The 20,951-nt window shown below is 40.5% G+C and overlaps 1 protein-coding gene and 1 long non-coding RNA gene across 11 annotated transcripts in view; one reads left to right on the top strand and one right to left on the bottom strand.

The window, feature by feature from the left end:
• Window positions 1-5,434, bottom strand: part of LOC107400732 (uncharacterized) — a 49,797-nt gene extending 44,363 nt beyond the window's left edge. For 8 of the 9 annotated variants that reach the window (XR_013048092.1, XR_006068235.2, XR_013048089.1 and 5 more), the window contains exons 1-2: window positions 5,298-5,434; window positions 1,085-1,229 (exon numbers count right to left, since the gene is read on the bottom strand). This is a non-coding gene — a long non-coding RNA (uncharacterized LOC107400732). Of the gene's footprint in view, window positions 1-63; window positions 124-1,084; window positions 1,230-5,297 lie in introns of all 9 variants that reach the window. The other variant, XR_006068234.2, reaches the window with a different exon arrangement.
• Window positions 5,391-20,951, top strand: part of Mbtps2 (membrane bound transcription factor peptidase, site 2) — a 47,492-nt gene continuing 31,931 nt past the window's right edge. Inside the window, exons 1-3 of one of the 2 annotated variants that reach the window (XM_015992157.3) lie at window positions 5,395-5,528; window positions 9,720-9,868; window positions 11,680-11,884. In XM_015992157.3, coding sequence (XP_015847643.1) covers window positions 5,454-5,528; window positions 9,720-9,868; window positions 11,680-11,884 — 429 coding nt within the window. In that variant the 5' untranslated portion in view covers window positions 5,395-5,453. Of the gene's footprint in view, window positions 5,529-9,719; window positions 9,869-11,679; window positions 11,885-20,951 lie in introns of both variants that reach the window. The other variant, XM_015992159.3, reaches the window with a different exon arrangement.

Genomic DNA, 20,951 nt, shown 5'->3' with positions numbered 1-20,951 from the left:
GCAGGGTCAGGCAGTTTCTATCTGCTACTCCTCCTTCCCCCTTAAGTGAAAATGAGAGCCTACCTGGCTTGTCTTCAACTTCCAGATACACACAGGATTCGGCTCCCTCGGTCCTTGACTAGTCTGCACAAATAAAGCCTGAGTAGAAGTAACACTGCCTATCTATTGAGGGATGCTATCAACATTTCACTGCCAGTGGTGGAATCCCCAGTCACCCTTCCCTCCATCTTGAGGAATCCTAAAACTCATCTGGAACTATGGACATGATAAAGTCTCCATTTGATTGCTATGTTTCCATCTGTGCAAACTGACATGTCATGAAGATACGTAGTGCAAACAAATCAGAAATATTTGCTGTTTAATCCCAGTGAGGGGGTGGTTAGAGTGATGGCTCAGTGGTTAAGAGTGTACACTATTCTTTAGAGAACATGAGTTTGATTCTTAGCACATATGTTGGGTGGCCTGTAACTGTAACTCTAGGGGATATAATACCTCTGACCTCTAAGAACATCTGCAAACACTTGCACATAATTAAAAATAATAAATATTTAAACAGAAAACAAATCAACTGAATTTGAGTTTGTTTCGAAGGTACACACTAATTAATCCTGGTTGGTAAAATGTTAGTATCAGAAATGTAAAGAATAATAACCCCAGAAGCAAATGATCGGCTTAAATTGAGGAGAAATATTCATGCATGTAATAGCAAACTCTCAATTTTTGAATACTAATATTTTAATTGAAAAATAAAAATGATATATTTACACTATACGGCATGCTTTGAAAATATGAATACGTTATTCAATGACTAATTGTATACCAATGCTTTAATTTAAAATTATACAATTTTTAAAAATTTACATTTCATGTATATTTTTATCTCAGAAGATAGTGACATTCTGTTTCTGCCAAGTATCAATGTTTAATATGCAGCTGTTTGTACTCAGCCAAAATACATATTTGATGTTCCTCTACAAATAATGAATAAAAGCTCAGTTATGTAGCCTTTAGTTAAAACAGTTCCTTGACAGAAATCCAAAATGTTTTGCAAATGAAGTCACAAGCTTATTTTACTGAAAAATACCTTGATCTTTTTTAATCCCAGCTTTCTTCATTGCCATTCTGTCTCCTATCTGGCCTCTTCTGCTGCCACCAACTGGCTTCCACTACTGCTAAATTCCAGCAACCAGCAGGATTCAATTCAGTGCTTTGTTTTGACTGCTGGGCTCCTGGTAGGAAAATCAACTCAGATGAATAACTACATTTTTAGGCTGGGAACTGAAAATCACAAATAACTCATTTCCTTCACATCTAGGGTTATCAGATAGCCACACAGTAGCTGGTACTTGTCCCAGCAAGTGGTCCAGACAAAGCTCCAGGCTAACAAAAGAGAAGCCATTTCCACTGTTAAATTAATAGTCTCCTCCCAGGAAGGAACAAGGTTAAAACCACAGAGCCATTATATAAAAGCAAACAAAGGTCAAATCAAATGTAACAGTGTACCAATAGACTTGGAAATTCAGAAGTACAAATTCTAACACATTCATACAAAATAACGTTTGAAAATAGTATGTAAATAAAAGTTCAACCATGTTTATTTAGTTTTGTGAAATTTTGAGCAGTAAATATCGCTTAACTTTTTGTTTCAGCCAATGTCATTTTTTGTTAGAGGAATTAAAAGATTAAAAATCCAAAACTATTTAAAATTTACTATTATAAATTAAAGTTAAAATTTTAAATTATAGCCAGGTGGTGGTGGTACACACTTTTAATCCCAACACTCAGGAGGCAGAGGCAGGTGGATTTCTGAGTTCTAGGCCAACCTGGTCTACAAAGCAAGTTCCAGAACAGCCAGGGCTGTTACACAGAGAAATCCTGTCTTGAAAAACTAAAAAAGGTGGAAGGGAGGAGTGAGAGAGAGAAAGAAAAATAAACAAAACAAAATAAAAATTAGTTTAAAGTATAAAATTAATTTAAATAAGCTTTCAGGTAATGGTTTTTGTAAGTGGATAGCTATCATTTATACTTCAGAAATTCTCAAAGGTTATCACAGTAGGGAAATATGGAAAATCATGAATCCACAGGGTGCTTGAATGTCAACATTTATAACACTAAAAGAAAATTCAAGTCATTTTTAAAAGCACAAAAATAATGCATACAACTAGGTAAAACAAAACCAGTTTTGAAGCCAGAGAGACATTGCCCAGCGAGCCTTTTCTTTCTGACTCCAATGCTAGCATGCTCGCTGGCTCACTCAACAGCTTTGACATAAAACACAGTACCATACTTTGCTACAAGGCTAGAATGTTTAGATTACTAGTTCCACATGAGTGAAGCAAGTGAAAAAAGTCAGGGCATACAAGTAACAAAAGTGAAGAGAAATTGCTCACAGGAATATACCTAAATAAGGCCTTCAAGTTCACCTGGTCTTGAGTAATCAGGAATTAGGTTCCAACTAGCTTCACTGTAGACAACACCTATGGTATGTATCCTAGAACAATTGTCTAGGTTACATTACAGAAACTTGAAGGCCACTTTTGCTTAAAAAGAAAGAAAAGAAAAAGAAAGAAAGGAAAAGCCAAACCAAAACACCTCACAAACACAAACAACAAACAAAACTGTTTTTCTAGTACCTATGGACATCTAATGCATGACCAAAATGGCTTGGCATCTGGCCTCATATTGAATCTATTCCCTTGGTTGTCCTAACTTTTCAGACATGGTTTCTCTGTAGCTCAGGTTAGCCTTCTAGACATGCCGAGCCCTCTGCCTCAGCTTCCCATGTGCTGTGATTATAGACATGAGCCACCACACCTGGCTTTGCTCTCTTAACCCTTGAGCTCACTGTACTCAGTCAGTTTTCTATGTAGAGATATTGACTTGAGTTCGAGACTAATGTGGCTTATTACCTGTTGGAGGAACATTCACTATTTTCTACCCAACCCTTACACTTTTGTGGCAGCCCAAGTACAATATACCTCAGCTCTATAAAGTGGAAAGCATGCTATGAGGCTAGGGCATTTATGCCATGTGACGACAATAAGAAAAGGAACTCAATTGCTCCAGAGTCAAGTTCTAAAAGACCTTCAGAAAAGCAATAATGCCAGCAACAGGATGAACTCAATTGTTCCCTGGATAAGTCACCTCAGGTTTGCCCATCCGGTACAAGACCAAGATGTTTGCTGCAAAGAAAAAGAGCATCTATTGAAAAGATGCTCACAATTAATGAGGCAATTGCCAAATCACTCCACTCTCCCCAAAAAGAATCAGTAAAAGCATGCTGCACCTTTTCCTCAACAAAGCAGCCTGATAGCTTCTGTCTAGTGTTAGCTCCCTTCTGCTCAAGAGCTGAAGTCCCAATAAAGCTTGCCTGTCTTGTCTGCCGTACATGACTTAGTCTCATTTCTGTTGATCCCAGCATCCAACAGTAGCTAGCTGGAAGTGGAAATAAAAGGACCAGAAGTTTTTTGTGCTGTGTAGGGGGGATTCCGGGTCAGTAGGGGATACAGATACTTTGTTTTAAAAAATGCAAGCCAGGCAGTGGTGGCTCATGGCTTTAATCTCAGCACTCGGGAGGCAGAGTCAGGAGGATCTCTGTGAATTCAAGGCCAGTCTGGTCTACAGAGTGAGATCCAGGACAGGCTCCAAAACTACACAGAGAAACCCTGTTTCGAAAAACAAGACACACACACACACACACACACACACACACACACACACACACACACACAAAGAGACAGAGACAGAGACAGAGACAGAGACAGAGACACAGAGAGGAAGAAGGAAGAGGAGGAAGAGGAGAAAGAGGAGAAAGAGGAGGAGGAGGAGGAGGAGGAGGAGGAGGAGGAGGAGGAGGAGGAGGAGGAGGAGGAGGAGAGAATGCACTATGGCTAGAAGGTGTAGCTCAGGGTTAGTTACAATATATCCCTGGCCATACTCAAAGCCCTGTCCTTACCTCAGGAGGTTATCTAGTTTGGTGGATCTATATACTTGGGCTACATAGTGACATGACATGACTGATTTTAAAAAACACAGACTTGGGTCTGTTTCATGAAGCCTCTGATTTAATTGGTTCAGGCTATACAGTAAGCATCAGGAATTTTAATTCCCCTGGGGAAGCTAATGTGCAACCAAAGCTGAGAACTACACTCTATGTCATTGGGCAGATATTCAATGCTCCAAGTTTTACAAGTTTCACCTAAGGCAGATGTTCAATGCTCCCATTTTTAGAAGTTTCCCTAACTTATTATTTACCTATTTTATGGGTGAGTAGCTCAAAGGACACTCTGCAAGGGCTGGTTCCCTCCTATCAAGTCATTCCCTGGGATTGAACTCAGGTATTCAGGCTTGGCAGCAAGTGCCTTTACCTGATGAGCTATTTTGCCATCCCCAGAGCTCCATCCAATATGTAATAGTAGCACCAAACTCCAAACTCGTTTTTTTTGTTTTTGTTTTTGTTTTTGTTTTTTTTTTATGAGAAGTTCTTAAAAATTAGTGAACAGCCAAATTTTGGTGCAGGGGGATCTCTGAGAGTTCAAAGCCAGCCTGGTATGCACAGTGAATGCCAGGCTAGGATTGCATAGTGAGGCCCTGTCTTAAAAACAAAAACAAGCAAACAAACAAAAACAGTGATATGGACATATCTTTTTAAAATGTCACGTAAGCCGGGCGGTGGTGGCGCACGCCTTTAATCCCAGCACTCGGGAGGCAGAGGCAGGCAGATCTCTGTGAGTTCGAGGCCAGCCTGGGCTACCAAGTGAGTTCCAGGAAAGGCGCAAAGCTACACAGAGAAACCCTGTCTCAGAAAACCAAAAAAAAAAAAAATGTCACGCAAAATAATCCCTATTTAAATGTTGTGATTCTATTTACGCAAAATTAAATATTAAAAAAATCAGAATGGGATAGGGGGCAAAGATGACTAGGAAGGGAAGCCTGGAGGGAATTTCAGGGATAGACATGTTACTTATTTGGACTAAGGTACACAGACAGATACACTTATCAAAAAATGTCGCCGTAAATAAAGCGGTTACAAAGAGACGTGGTTAATTTGAATGTGGGTATGTATCATTATTTCTAATAACTCCAAAGCCCTGCTATGTTAAAAAGCACAACAAACCGGAGTTAAGAATCAGTGAGAAGGGAGAGCAAACAGCAGGGAGGGTCAAGCCTAAGCAATCACTAGCACTCTGGCAACCGAAAGCACGGTGCTTCTAAAATGACCGAGCGGGAGAGTCCCAGGGGGGAAAAAAACACCCAAGCTTTTTCCGGCACTCGCAAAACCGGCTGAGTGTCCTCACCGGAAGAGTCCGGAAGGAAACGTTGCCACCCGGGCAAAGAACCCGGTAGCAACTTGGTTCCCGCGCGGGTGCTGGGGCTGTGAGGCGCCGGGCGGTCGGCTGGTTTGTGGATCGAAGAAGGAGGACGCCGGGGCCCGCCGACCATCCGCTGCTACTATGATTCCGGTGTCGCTGGTGGTGGTGGTGGTGGGTGGTTGGACTGCCGTCTACCTGGCCGACTTGGTGTTGAAGGTGAGGGCCTCGGGCCTAAGGCCTTAGCCGGCAGAGTCCAGGGCTGGTGCGCGTGGTCCTGTGGTGTCCGAGGCCTTTTCTCCTCCCTTGCCAAGTTTCCTCCGGGGGGCTGGAACCCGCTCCGCCGGCGGTGTCTACGTGCACCCTCCCGCGTGGTGTATCCGTCCGGCGGAGTAAATAAAGCCGGGCAGGCTGCGGGAGGGGTGTGGCGGCCTGCGCCGCTGCCGCACTGCGGGCGCCGGGTCCCTGCAGCTTTGGGCTCCTTCCCGGGAGGAACCTGTGGTGTGGGCTTGGGAGGCAGGGCTCGAAGGAGGAAAGAAACTAAAACATCCGCTTAGGAAAAGGCATTGTTTTCCTTCTTTGTGCTAAGGTTACGACCGGAGAGACACTGCTGGTATTGGGATAAATCAAATTCAAATCGTGATTTAAATCACCATTGTCAAACTCGAAAGTGCACAAATGTATCCGAGGTTCCGGTTAAAATTTAGATTCTGATTCAGCAGATCTGGAAAGAAAGCTAAGATTCTGTATTTTCAACCAGTTCCTCTGTCCCGCCGACAGTGCTGACCCACAGACCATGCTTTAAAGTAGCATGCTTAAGTAGTAAGAATTTAGATAGCCACATTTTCTACTCAAATTACATCCCACACTCCCTTCTTCACAGTGACGACACACACCCAGGGCATACAGTGCGTTTTTTGAGTGTTGTGGGTGTTGGAATGGTAAGAAGAAATTTCAACAGTGCCTGAGCACGTGCTTTAGACACCTTCAGAATGGAATGGGTGTGGAGAATACGAACATAAAAATTCCCAAGGGTTTAAAAATTAAAATCATGAATAGTAAAACCTACATGTGTTCTTTTAAACAAAATGCCTCATGGCATTGTGTTTTAGATAACAATAAAATGAAATGGCCTTTGTGCTTTTTTGTCATATTTAAACTTTAAAGCCAGATCTAGGAAGTGTAGTCCTTAGGAGAACTAGGCTCTGCCAATTCCTAACCTTGGTGACCTTGGACAAATAACTACCTGTGCTCCATTTCTTGTCTTTAAATAGGAATAACAATAGGAAGGATCACCTAAAATTACGGAGAGTATTATATTAATGCATCTCTATGATATACTACATAAATCTGAGGTTAAACGACCAATAACACTTGGATATACTGGGCACTTGTTAGAAAGACAGAACTTCAGGTCTTACCACTAAGACCTGTACAATCAGAATCTGTAGCTTAACAGGACTCTCCACTGATTTCTCTGCACATTTGTTTGGAAATCACTGATGGATTTGGCTGTGTTTAGCAGCACAGGCCACAGTGATTTGGAGATTGGTTTCAAAAGAAAAAACCATGTGGTTTTTTCTTGTTTCATATGTAGAAAATTTTCCAAATAAAAGGAACTCATCAAACTTGTACAGTCAGCCCCAGGTCAAGCAAATGAGTGATAAGGATGTGGCTTTAATTTCTGAGGCATCCTCTATATGAAAGCATCAACCCCTGAGCTAATGGTACTGATCAGTGTCTGGGGTTAAGACCTTGCCTTAAAAAAAAGTGTATATGGCTGTTTTGTCTGTTTGTATGTACACTACATGCATTCAGTGCCCTTGGTGGCCAGAAGAGGTTGTAAGATCCCCTGAAACTAGAGTTACAGGTGGTTTTTAGCCACCATGTGGGTACTGGGATTTGAATCTGGGTCCTCTGGAAGAGCAGCCACTGCTTTATGGGTTAAGCTGTCTTTCCAGTGCCTGAGACCTTGCCTTTTAAAAACATTCACCTTCTCTGGGTTTGCTGTTCTACTGTTGATTTTTCTAGCTTTCCACAGTGGACTGTTGCTGCACAGGTATGCCAATCTCCTTGTCAAGTCCTGGAAAACAAGCAAACTTAAAATGCCATCAGAAGACAGTAGAGACAATTACAGATACTGGCATTCAGACTCAGGTCATTTCTTTATGATGGTAAAAGAGCTGAAATAGCCTTGTAGGACAAATGCATTTTTTATACAGATGACAGTAAGGTACTTCCAGTGCTTTCTGTAACTGCCTTGGTATTTATAGATCTACCTTAGTCAAGGACTTCAGCCTTTCTAAAAGATAAGACCCTTGTGACTGTTTATAAGCAGCTATCACTGTAACCCCTGGGGAAATTTAAGAGCTGCTACTGAGACGAAGAGGATAATGGGTAAATTTTGTACTTTCATTTGGTCAAAGTTGGTTTAACTTGAGGCTTACTTAGATGAAAATAGAAAATACCAATTCAAACTAAGCCGGCTCTTCTGTAGAATCCACTGGAAGTCTAAAAATGATCTCAAAAGATGTCTTTCCTTCGTGTGGCAATAAAATAAACCTGTGCTGTCCACTGTGGTAGTTATTAGCTATATGTGGCTACCTAGCATTTGAAAAGCTTGTCTGAATAGAGATGTGCTATGAGTATAATTTTGATACCACAGTTCAAAGAATACTAGAAACAAGTGTCTCAGTGTTCTTATGTTGATTATACATTAAAATGATATCTTGGTATTACAGATTACAAATACATAAAAATGAATCTCTCCTTTTTAAAATTTGGTGACTAGACAGTTTAAAATTATATGTGGCTTGCATTTTTGACTCACATATTTCTTACGGACTTCATGGTTGTAAGCAGAGGTCAGGATTTTTTTTCCCCCAGGGACACGGTTTCTCTGTGTAGCCCTGGATCTCCTGGAACTCGATCTATAGACCAGGCTGCCCTTGAACTCATGGAGATCTACCTACCTCTGCCTCCACAGTGCTGGGATCAAAGTTGTGTGTCACCACCACCTGGCAAGGTTGGGATATTTTTAAGGGCTGGAATAGTAAGTATCTTAAGCTTTATGGTTCATGGGATCTCTGTTACATATTCTTGGGTTTTGTTGTCTATTTAAAAGAGACAGGATTGAGACAGCATTTCTCTATGTGTGTCTGGCTGGCCTGGAACTCATGATGTCAACCATGCTGGCTGTGACCTTGCAGAGATACTTCTGCCTTTCCTTCTCCAGTGAAGTGATGGGGTTACAAGCACACACCACTGTGCTGGCTGCTTTTGATTGTTGGTTTAGTGGGATTTAGAATCACCATGGAAACAATTCCCTGAGTATAGCTGTGAGAGATTTTCTAGATTAGGATAATTGAGGGAAAAAACACACCCCAAATGTGAGAAGTAGTATTCGTATTGGATGGGGTCCTGGACTGGACAAAAAAGGAGAAAGCACTTAAGCACAAGCTTTCATCTCCCTCTGCCCCCCGACTGTGCATATAATGTGACCAATAAGCACCAACCTCCTCAGCCTTTAGCTGCCATAGCTTCTGCTCCATGATGGGCTCTACCCTGGAGCTGTGAGCCAAATTAAAGCCTTCCTAAAGCTGCCCTGTTGTCACAGTATCTAGACAAGTAACTAACATAACCCCCATCCCCAGCAGTTGTTTTTAAAAAGAAATAATCCCTTAAAAAATTAAAAACTATTCTTATATTGTAGGCTATAAGCCAGATTTTGCTCTTGGACTATATTTCCCTGGACCCTAACCCAGCTACTCAGTTAACCCAAGACCTTTAATACTTTGAAGAATAAATGTAAGGCTTTAAGATTATAAATATTTGAGGCGGGTATTGTGGCTCTGTTTGTGGAGCGCTTGTCTAGCATGCACAAAATCCTAGGTTTGCTCCCAATACTATGTAACCAGACATGTTGTCACATGCCTGTAATCTCAGCACTTGGGAGGGGGAGTCAAGAGGATCTGAAATTCAAGGTCATCCTTGGCTACATGGAAACTAGAGGCCAGCCTGGGTTATGTAAAACTATCTCAAAAAATACTATAAACCAGTGATTTCTCAACCTATGGTTTGAAACCCCTTTGGTGGGGGCAGTCAAATGGCTCTCTCACATGGGTCACTTAAGACCATCAGAAAACACAGATATTTACTTTATGATTCCTAACAGTAGCAACATGACAGTTTTGAAGTAGCAATGAAATAATGTTATGGTTGGGGGTCACCACCACCACATGAGGAACTGTGTTAAAGGGTCGCAGCATTAGGAAGGGTGAGGACCACTGTTGTTGAACCACTAACATCTTGATTTCTTATACAGTACTTATTTTCTTTATTTTTAACCTTTATTTATGTTATAAATCTGTCCTTCAAATTTGAGTGATGCTGAACTTTTCTTTCTCTTAGTCATCTGTGTATTTTAAACATTCTTATGAAGACTGGCTGGGAAAAAATGGATTGAGCATCTCTCCTTTTCATATAAGATGGCAAACTTCAGTTTTTAATCGTGCCTTTTACAGTTGGGGACGGCGGAAAGCAAGGATGCTTTACCAATGGTACTTTTTATCTTTAATTTTGGGGGTTATTAGTAATTTAATTAAATTATCATAAGAAATAGCTTAAATATATATATTTAAGCAATTGTATCATTGTGCTTTTTCATACATTAAAAATCATGGCACCTGACCATATTGGTGCAGACCTCTTATTCCAGGCTATCCTAAGTTAGATTTCAAGTTTGAGGCCAGTCTGAGCTGCATGAGGACCTTGTCTCAAACAAGCAAAAAGATAAAATAGAGGAGGCTGGAGAGTGGTTCAGCAGTTAAGAGCATTTGCTGTTCTTCCAGAGGACACAAATAAAGTTAAAATAAAATAAATAAGTAAATAAGACACTTAGGGAAATTTATGATTTTGTGTTTTCCATGGTCTTTGGGATACCTAATATCCTAACAATTTCTTTTTTTAAAGATGTATTTATTTTTTATTTTGTATGTTTGTTTTGCTGAATGTGTACCACCTGCATGCAGGACTCACAGGAGAACCCCTGGAACTGGAGTGGCAGACAGTTGTGAGTTGTCATGTGGTACTAGGAACTGAACCTGGGTGTTCTGCAAGAGCAGCCAGTGCTCTTAACCTCTTAAACCATATCACCAGCTCCCCATAAAAGGTTCTTAGTTAAGAGAAATTTGGGTTTGTGAATAGTGTACTTTAAATTACTTTTTGTTAAAAATAAAGCTCCCAGCAGGAATCCCAGCACTCAGAATACTGAGGCAGGAGAATTGAGAATTTGAGGGAAGCCTGGACAACATAGCAAATTCCAGGCCAGTCTGAGATCTCTCTCTCTCTCTCTCTCTCTCTCTCTCTCTCTCTCTCTCTCTCTCTCTCTCTCTCTCTCTCTCTCTTTGCTCCTCTCTCTATAGATAGATAGATATTGATGTGTGTATATATATATTACACAAATATACAAATATAAGTTCCAAATATGTTCAAGCTAAATGTAAATAATTAGATAATCAAAAAGTATACAGTAATAAAAATAGGCAAACCTAAAATTCAGTTCTCTGGAAAGACTAATAAAATTGATTAAGACTAGGCCATGAATGATTAAGAAAAAACAGTAACTAAAAATAATTGAGCCAGGCGGTGGTGGCGCACGCCTTTAATCCCAGCCAGCACTCAGGAGGCAGAGCCAGGCGGATCTCTGTGAGTTCGAGGCCAAGCTGGTCTACAGAGTGAGATCCAGGACAGGCACCAAAACAACACAGAGAAACTCTGTTTTTAAAAACCAAAATAATAATAATAGTTGAAAAAGATAATACTTCAAATTCTGTGAACAATAAAACAAAAATAATACTATTACAGTTCTACAACTTTAAATTTCACAACAGAACTTATGAAAAGAAACAGATCAGCCCCAACTATGAAAGTAATTTTAATGATTAAAACAGCAGAATAAAACTATTAAACTTGACTCCATTGATATTTAAACTACTTTATCACAAAGTGAAGCTAAAATAAGATGCAAACAGTAGAATGGATGAAAAAAGAATGCATGCCCCAATGTTAAGAACATTCCTAATTATATTAAAAACAATCAAAACAGTGCTATATAAATGATCAAATGGAGAGGAAACCCCCATCCCCTTTTTAAATTGGCAATAATATTCAGCTTTTTTGGGTGTCAGAGTATTTTAGTTTGTTAGAACTGTCTGTGAGTCAGTTAGTTTAGATGGAGAAAACAAGGCCAGCTATTGATCTTTTTACCCGTTGTTTAAAAGTTGTGAAACATGGCCAGTCAGTTACTTTGTTAGTGTATGCATTGTGAAGAATTGTACACTTACATGTTTGTTTTTGTCCTTGTTGCCAGGTTCAATTTTGGAATGGTGTTTGGCGTAATTGCCATGTTCAGCTCCTTTTTTCTTCTTGGAAAAACATTGATGCAGACTTTGGCACAGATGATGGCTGACTCTTCTTCTTCTTCCTCTCCTTCCTCTTCTTCCTCTTCCTCATCTTCCTCTTCTTCATCTTCCTCTTCCTCCTCTCTTCACAATGAACAGGTGTTGCAAGTTGTGGTAAGTTTATGCTTTTTTGCTTTAAACTGCTGAAAACACATAAAATTTTCTGGCTAGTATGGCTGCAATGTATAACATAAACATGAAAGTAAAACACGTCGTAATTTTTAAAATTACACACTTAACTACAAACCATTAGTACAAAATTAGCAGAAAGTGTCACAGTATTTGATGGCAGTGGCAATACCTGTAGCAGAGAATAAATTAACCACTAATAAGACAAGGCAGCCATTACAGGTACCTCTCAACTCAGGTTGTCTTCTTGAGATGTGATTGCAAGGAGTAGGCATTCTGACTTGAGATCTCTATAACATGGAAGTAAACTGCATCTTAATGCTGTGCAACATTCCCTGTCATTTTCATGGTTTTTCAGAATTTAATCAATAATCTTTAAATTAAAAGTATAAGGCTAGAGTTGAGGGTAAAGGTATAAGACATTTTTGAATGACCACTATCATTTCTTTGAAACTGGCTCTCACTCTGTTAGCTGGACTAGCCTAGAACTTGCTGTATGGCCTAAGCTGCCCTTGAACTCAATGGAGATCATCCTGCCTCAGCTTTCCAAGTGTTGAAATTTCAGATATGAGTCACTACACCTATGTTGTGAATTTTTTAAGAATTTTTAATTTTATTTTATGTGGCATTGCATTCCCTGGAACTGTAGTTACAGACAGTTGTGAGCTACTATGTAGATGCTAGGAACCAAATCTTGGTCTTCTTCAAAAGCAGCAAGTGCTCTTAACTGCTGATCCATCTTTCCAGTCTCTACCTTGTGATTTCTTAATATAAAAAAATAAATAATGTGCTAGGTTTTATTCCTTTGGTTGTAAGATATAGTAATTCTTATTTTAAAGCACAGGTGTAGGCTTATATCTTATCTTTTGGCAATACTGGGGTTTGAAAGTACAGCATCATGCATATAAACCAAGTGCTCTACTCCTGCGCTGAAGCCCCTGCTCTTATCTCTTACCTTTTGCTTTCTTCAGTTTGCAAGAGTACTTGATGTTGGCTCGCTTTTGCTTCATATTTTTTCAACTTTTATTTAAGTATTTCTAACTTACATTTTTATACTTGTAGTTTCCATTCCATGAGTTATAAATGCTATATTTAATCATGTTCTTGTTAATAGGACATTTAAGGATTAGGAACAGATTTTTTTTTTTTTTTTTTTTTTTTTTTTTTTTTTTTTTTTTTTTGGTTTTTCGAGACAGGGTTTCTCTGCGTAGCTTTGCGCCTTTCCTGGAGCTCACTTGGTAGCCCAGGCTGGCCTCGAACTCACAGAGATCCGCCTGGCTCTGCAGATTTTTTTTAAAAAAAGAAGAAATTACCTCTCCTAAGCTGGGACAATGGGGAAAAACTTACATGTGATTTATAGAGAGTAGTACTCAGTCAGTAGAACATGAGACTCTTAATCCCAGGGTCATGGGTTCAAGCCCCACTTTGGATGCCAAATGTAACTAGAGGCTTTTCTCTGTCCCGCCTTGTCCCATAGCCATTTCCAAATAATCACTCAGGGGCTTATATTAATTATAAATGCTTGGCTGATGGCCCAGGCTTATTACTAGCTAGCTCTACATTTAAATTAACCCATTTCTATTAATCTATGTATCTCTACATGGCCTGTGACTTACTGGCTCTATCACATCTTGCTTCTTGGGCAGCTCACAGCATCTGCCCTGATTCTGCCCTTCTTCATCTCTGTCTTCGTTTGAATGTACTGCCTAACCTTATTCTGCTTCGCCATTGGCCAAGCAGCTTTATTTATCAACCAGTGAGAGTAACAGTAAAGGATGGTCACAACTCTTTCTTAGAAGTTGAGATGTTTTGTCAGGTGAAGCTGCATAAGACATGATGTATTTCTTCACTAAACATTTATGTGTGTGTCCTGCTTACTGGCTATGTACTGAGTCCCAGGTCCCTGGGGAACAAAACCCACTGCTCACACTCATGGAACTTTTAGTCTAGAAGGTGAGATGCTATGATTGTTATTTGATTGTACTTTTTTTTTTGAGATTGGGTTTCTCTGTGTAGCTTTGAAGCCTGTCATGGACCTCGCTTTGTAGACCAGGCTGGCCTCAAACTCACAGAAATCCACCTGCCTCTGCCTCCCAAGTGCTGGGATTAAAGGTGTGCGCCACCACTGCCCAGTTTGATTGGACATCATACAAGGTGCTATGGCAACAAAAAGAATGTAAGGTGTATCTGGCACTAGGAAAGAAGAGAGTAGAAGTGTGAGGACAGTCCACATAGCCTGAAAAAGGAAGATGGAACTCAAGAACTGAGCACCTCAGGAATAGAAGGATCACTGTAACATGGAACACAGGGAGAATTATCATAGTGATCATAAATAAGTAGGTAATAAGCAATGTTTTCCATATGAGATTTCTGTATGTGTTTGATTTTGTTCTCTCAGAACATGGCCAATAGGCAGGTGTTGTAGATGATTGGTTGATAAATAAAGTACTGATTGGCCAGTAGCCAGGCAGGAAGTATAAGCGGGACAAGGAGAGAGGCGAATTCTGGGAAGTAGGAGGCTGAGGCAGAGAGACCCTGCCAGCTGCCACAATGAGAAACAGATGTTCAGATACTGGTAAGCCACTAGCCGGTATCTGAACCATGGCAACTTATACATTAATAAAAATGGGTTAATTTAAGATATAAAAACAGTTAACAAAATGCCTACCATGGACATACAGTTTATAAGTAATATAAGTCTTTATGTATTTACTTGGTTGGGTCTGAGCGGTTGCGGGACTGGCGGGTAAGAAAAATTGTCCTGACCGTGGGCCAGACAAGACCAAAAAACTCTTAACAATAGGCAGGATACACTCAAGAAGTTTATTTTGTTCTCCCTGACTTACAGATGAGAAAACCAAAGCCCAGAGACATTACATCATTTGCCCATGGTGACAGGAAATAGTGTGTCCATCATCCATGATGATAAGAATCTATGCATATTATGTTGTACTCTTTTAAAAAGATAAATAAAAGCCAGGCCTATAATTCCAGCTACTTGGGAGGCTGAGGCAGGAGGATTGCAAGCTTGCTTAGCTATAAAGCAAGTTTAAGTCCAATGTGGGCCACTTAGTGAGAACCTCTCCCAACGTAAAAAGTAAAAGAAAGTGTTGGGAGGCATAACTCCATAATCACTTGCCTAGCATGCATTAAGCCCTGGGTTCAATTTGAGGAGTAAGACGGGGAAACAGGTGAGTAGATGGGTTGGGTCATTCATTCAAAGAAGTATATATAATTTTGGCCTGCCCCTATGAGTAATATGGTGAAAGTTTAAGTAAGCATATATAAGAGAACAGTATGAAAAGTAGGAGATAAGATGGGAGATATAGGTAGTATCCAGACTGAAAGACCTTTCTAGAAATTTTCTTTTACTTATAGATTGGTGTTCTGTGCAAAATGGGCCAAAGTTAGATCAAAGATGGGGAGACCATTTAAGAGTACAGATGGAATGATTCACGTTAGAAGTAATAAGGATCTAAACTAAATTTGTGGCAAAGAGAATGAAGGCCCCTGAGAGGCTACCCATGCAGAAGATGGTCCTACACCCATCCATATAAAAGGATTCAGTGGATTAAAAAAAAGAACAGATGAAGTTGGGAGGGAAAAGTGGTGATGGGATAAGGAAGGAGTTGGAGGCTTGACACTGGAGGGTGGACTTGATCAAAACACATTATCTGTATGTGTGAAATTTTCCAACAGTTTTCAAAGGGGAGAAAATGAGAATAAAGGCGGTGGTTTTTCATTACAATTCTCAGATAGAGATTAATTTAATGTGAAGCTGGAGGGTGCAGGGACAGTTTAAGGATGACTCTTGGCTATACAACTAGTTAGTGTTCAAAAAAGACAAGGGAAGGAAGCTCGTTTAGAGAAAATCTGATCATTAGCCTGTCTGCCTGCTAGAATGCAATGGCAATTGTCATGTAGAGAAGAAATTATTCTTCTCTTTGCTTCTCAGTTTAATCAGTATTCATAAAAATACCACGTGTGCTGTACTTTGGAACCGTTAAAAAACCAGAAGCCCAATAGTCTACCGTGCATATTTGTGTATAATTTAAAAAATGCCTTGTCTCTTGTTTTTGATATAGCCCTTGGAGCTTAAGGAACATACTTCTGGCTTCCTCTCTAATTCCCAGCAGTCTTGTTCAGTATTAATTCCCACAACCCTGGCACTGTGTGCTGTTGAAAGAGTGTTCTGCATTCAGTGTTCTGGTACATCTAATACTCTGTGCAATCATATTAGAGACAGATGGTCATCTTGTACTGTTGCCAGGCAATAAGACCTGCCATCTGTTGCTATAGTCAGTCACAAACTCAGACCTCTTACCTTGTCTTACTTATTAGTGTATCCAGAAGATAATGTAGAGAAGGAATAAAGAGCTGGTTGCATAAAATGAAATGAGTTATTTGAAATAAAGGCAAGCTGTGCTTTGGTGTGGGTTGTTTTGTGAGCTAGATGGCATGTATGAGAGCTAATCTTAAGGGAAAACATTTAAAGAGGCCTCAGAAACAGGGAAGCTACTAAGCCAAACAGATGAGTTACCCAGCATGGGAATGGAAAAATTGTGGAACACAAGGGACACTGATATTTGTGGGAGAAAAAAGTCATTCATTGAGGTCTGCATGAAGAGAATTCCACATAACAAGATAGCGCGCGCGCGCACACACACACACACACACACACACACATACACACCACACATTAAGAATGTCGATTATGAAAATGGGTTTCATAATCAGACCATGGGACCTTGGAATGAGTGGACTTTCAAAAATGACTGAACCACACTCTGCGAACCTCTCTTGGATCAAGGCTTAAAAAGTGAAACACATTTGCTGGGCAGCCCCTAAACAAAGTCTGATTGAGAGAGTGGTAAAACTCAGGGTCACAAAAATCCTGGAAGGAAAAGAAAGAATCAGGCTCTTCATTCATGTGAACATGGAACGAGGAAGACATAAAACTAACATCAGAACTATGGGATGATTTATGTAACAGTAAACAGTGTATCTTTGTTCTCAGTTATTTTTGATTTTTAAAGATGTTATTTTTAGAGCAGGTTTAAGTTTATAGCAGTATTGGGAGGAAATACAGAGATTTCCCATGTACTTTCCACACAAACACAGCTGCCCCAACCAGAGTGGTCCACTTGTTACTGTTGGTAAATCTAAACCAATGGACCATCATCACCCAGGGTCCATGGTTTATATTTAAAGTCAGTCTTGATGGTTTAGGAAATGTTGAATATTGTTAGATTTGATACCCCTAAGTTTTTTAATACCAAAAACTAAAAGCAAAGTAAGATTCAAAGGCAAATAAACTGGAGGATACATTTCTGACATGTATTACAAAGGACCAATACTAGTATTTGAAGTGTAGTTAACAGACTAGTAAGAGAGGAATACTGCTGAATCTAACAGTGCATGTCTGTAATCCCAATACTCAGGAGGCAGAGGCAGGAGGGTCACTGTCAGTTCAAGATCAAGCTAGTCTCCCTACCAATTTATATGTCATTCTGTTTCAAATAAAACAACAAGTATATGAATTACATCAGGAAAAAAACAAGTTAGGTCAAGAATAGACTACTGAGACTGCAGATTGAATAAAATGAGCTTGCCTGAAGGTATAGCTAAGTCTGTTTTTAAGAGAGCAGCTTGATAAGATATACATATTTATGGTGGCTAGTCTTATGTCAACAAGCTAGAGTCATCAGAGAGAAGGGAATCCTCAATTTAGAAAATGCTTCCATAAGATCCAGCTGTAGGGCATTTTCTTAATTAGTGATCAATGGGGGAGGGCCCAGCCCATTATTGGTGGTGCCATCCCTGGGCTGGTGGCCCTGGGTTCTATAACAAAGCAGGCTGAGCAAGCCATGAGGAGCAAGCCAGGAAAATAATAAGCAGCACTTGTGCTTCCAGGTGCCTGTCTTGTTTGAGTTCCTGTCCTGATTTCCTTCAGTGATGAGCAGCAATATGGAAGTGTGAGCCAAATAAACCCTTTCCTGCCCAACTTGTTTTTTGTCGTGGTGTTTTGTTGCAGCAATAGAAACCCTAAGACAAAGGTACCAGGATTATAGGGTACTGCTGTGACAGATCTGATCATGTTTTGGGGGGATTGTGGAAGGACTTTGGAACTTTGGGCTAGAAAAGCCACTGAGTGTTGAGAGCTCAGTGGAATGTTCTGTGGAAGCTTGAAAGATAAGAATTTGAGAGAAGTACAGAGGATGGAGGCCTGGCTTGTGAAGTTTCAGAGGGAAGATTCAAGACTATCAGGGCCATTTGCTATTTTAGTTCTGTCGGTGTGGTCAGCTGGGGCTGAAGAATCAGCTGTGATTAACAAGATACCAGAACTACTAAAGCGAAACCTTTGCAGTGCTTGGATACTTGATGCTAGTCGGCAAGAGCTGAGAACCTGACATTGATTAAGAAGAGACCAGCATTGTTAGGGTGACATCTTCTGGGAGGTGTTTCCTGAGAGCACAGAGAAGCTGTGTTCCAGAGGCATCCTAGGTTGTACCGTGTGCTGGCAGCCGAACTTGGTAGTGTAAGAGTCACCCAGGTGGTACTGGTTTGGAAGGCATGAAGGGGTCATGGAGAGCAGCTGAGAGGCCAGGAAAGGCCATTGGTGAAGGTGCAGCCTCAGTGGCAGTTTAAGGCCGAGGATTGAAGGGGTCATGCAGAGATGTTGAAAGTGCATCCCAGTTGCAGCAGAGGACCCCAGCAGTTTTGGAGATGGTGGTACAGTGGGATAGCCACCAAGGACAGCAGCAGCAGTGGAGTGGAGCCAACCAGAGCCTAGAAGACATGTTGTTTGTGTGGCTGAGGGTGGAGCATAGGAAGTGACCCCCTGAGTGGATCCTAGACGTTGAACATTGTGTTGTTTACACGGTTAAGGTTTGGTTTTGATTTGATTTGATTGTGACTGTGTCCTGCTTCTTCACTCTTGAAATATGAAGATAATGTAATTTTGATTTTTACAGGAGACCAGAGCTGAAAGACTTTGGACTTTTAAAAGAGATTTTGAATTTTTAGAGAGATTGAATATTTTAAAAGAGACAGAGATTTTAATGTATTTGAATTTGTAAAAACTGTGGGACTTTTAAAGTTATTTATGATTTTATTGTGAGATCTTGACAAATAAGAAAGGAAGGATTGTGGCTTATTAGTGATGTGTTTGTGTGTCAAGTTGACAAGGGATCATTTGTGCTGGCTAGTCATGTCAACTTGACACAAGCTAGAGTTATCTATAATGAGGGAACCTCAGTTGAGAAATGCCTCCATAAGATCCAGCTGTAGGACATTTTCTTAATTAGTGATTGATGGGATGGCCCCAGCCCATTGTGGGTGGTGCTTATGTCAAGTTGACACACAAAACCAGCCAATACATAAGTAAACAAGTATAAAAAGTAGCATGGTGTTAAATTGATAGAAATGTTCACTGCGCTAAGTCAGATTTGTCACTTTTTGGATGAAGAGATGGCTCAGTGGATATAAGAGCACTTGCTGTGAAGGCAGGAGGATCTGAGTTCAAATTCCCAGCACCCATGTGTCTTTGCAGCCTGCAACCCCAGTATCATGTGGTGAAGAAAGGCCAGTCTCTGGAGCTCACTAGCCATCTAGCCTAGCTGAAATGGTGGAGCTTTGGGTTCAGTGAGAGACACTGTCTCAACACATAGGGTACAGAGGGGTCCAGCAAGATGGCTCAGTGGGTAATCATAGCCACCAGGCCTGATAACCTTTGTACTATCTGAAGGATCCACATGTTGGAAGGAGAGAGCCAACTCCACCATGTTGTCCTCTAGCTTCCACAGGCACAGTGTAGCAAGTATATACCCCCAAACATACATGCAACAATTAATTTACTAGTTAAGGTAGAGAGCAATAGAGGAAGGCACCCATCATTGGCTTCTGCATATGTGTGCAGAAGCATGTATGTACCTGCACACACACAAAAGTTCACACTTGAGAATTGAATTAAGTCACAAAAATAAGTACAAAGAAGCAAAAACTTGCAAAATAGTTAAATGACCAACAACTCATTCCAAAAAAACATAATGCAAGCTATTAAAAACCATAATGAGATGCTAGTTTAAAAAAAAACAGGCCTGATGGTGCATACTCAAAACTCTAATGCAAGAAGGTAGAGGCAGGAGAATTCTTGGGACTTTCTGGCAGCCTAGCCTAATTATTGAACTCTAGGTGAGAGAGATCTTTTTTTTTTTTTTTTAAGATTCATTTATTATGTGTACAGTGTTCTGTCTGCATGTATGTATGTATGTTTGCACACCAGAAGAGGGCACCAGATCTCATTACAGATGGTTGTGAGCCACCATGTGGGTGCTGGGAATTGAACTCAGGACCTCTGGAAGATCAGTCAGTGCTCTCAACCACTGGGCCATCTCTCCAGCAGAAAGGGGGGGGTAAGGGGGAGGGAGGGAGGGAGGGAGGGAGGGAGGGAGGGAGGGAGGGAGGGAGGGAGAGAGAGAGAGAGAGAGAGAGAGAGAGAGAGAGAGAGAGAGAGAGAGAGAGAGATCGAGATCTTCTAAAAACAAGGTAGTGGCTAGAGAGGTATCTCAGATATTAAGAGCACTTGTTGCTCTAAAGAGGACCAGGTTCAGTTCCCAGAACCAACATGGTGGCTCGTGACCATCCATAACTCCAGTTCCAGGGGATCTGATGTCCTCTTCTGACATCATAGGTACCTGGCACATATGTGGTGCACATACATACATTCAAACAAAACACTCATACACATAAAATTAATCTAAAAATTTATTTTTTTGATTTATGTTATATGTATGAATGTTTTGCCTGAATGCATATATGTACACCACATACATGCCTGTTACATTCCCTGGAGCTGGAATTACGAATTGTTGGGAGCCAAGAAATGGGTGATGGATCCTGTATAAGAACAAGTACTCTTAACTACTGAGCAATCTCAACAGCCCTAAAAAAAGCATATTAAGCTAGTTGTGGTATAATGCAGACATGTAATCCCAGCCCTCTGGTGACTGAGGCAGGAAGATCTTTCTTAGTAGGTAGACTCGGCTGTATA

This window comes from Peromyscus maniculatus, chromosome X, assembly GCF_049852395.1.
Source record: "Peromyscus maniculatus bairdii isolate BWxNUB_F1_BW_parent chromosome X, HU_Pman_BW_mat_3.1, whole genome shotgun sequence".
NCBI lineage: Eukaryota > Metazoa > Chordata > Mammalia > Rodentia > Cricetidae > Peromyscus > Peromyscus maniculatus.
Note: the sequence above shows the minus strand (reverse complement) of the source record. Positions and strands in the feature narration are given on the sequence as shown.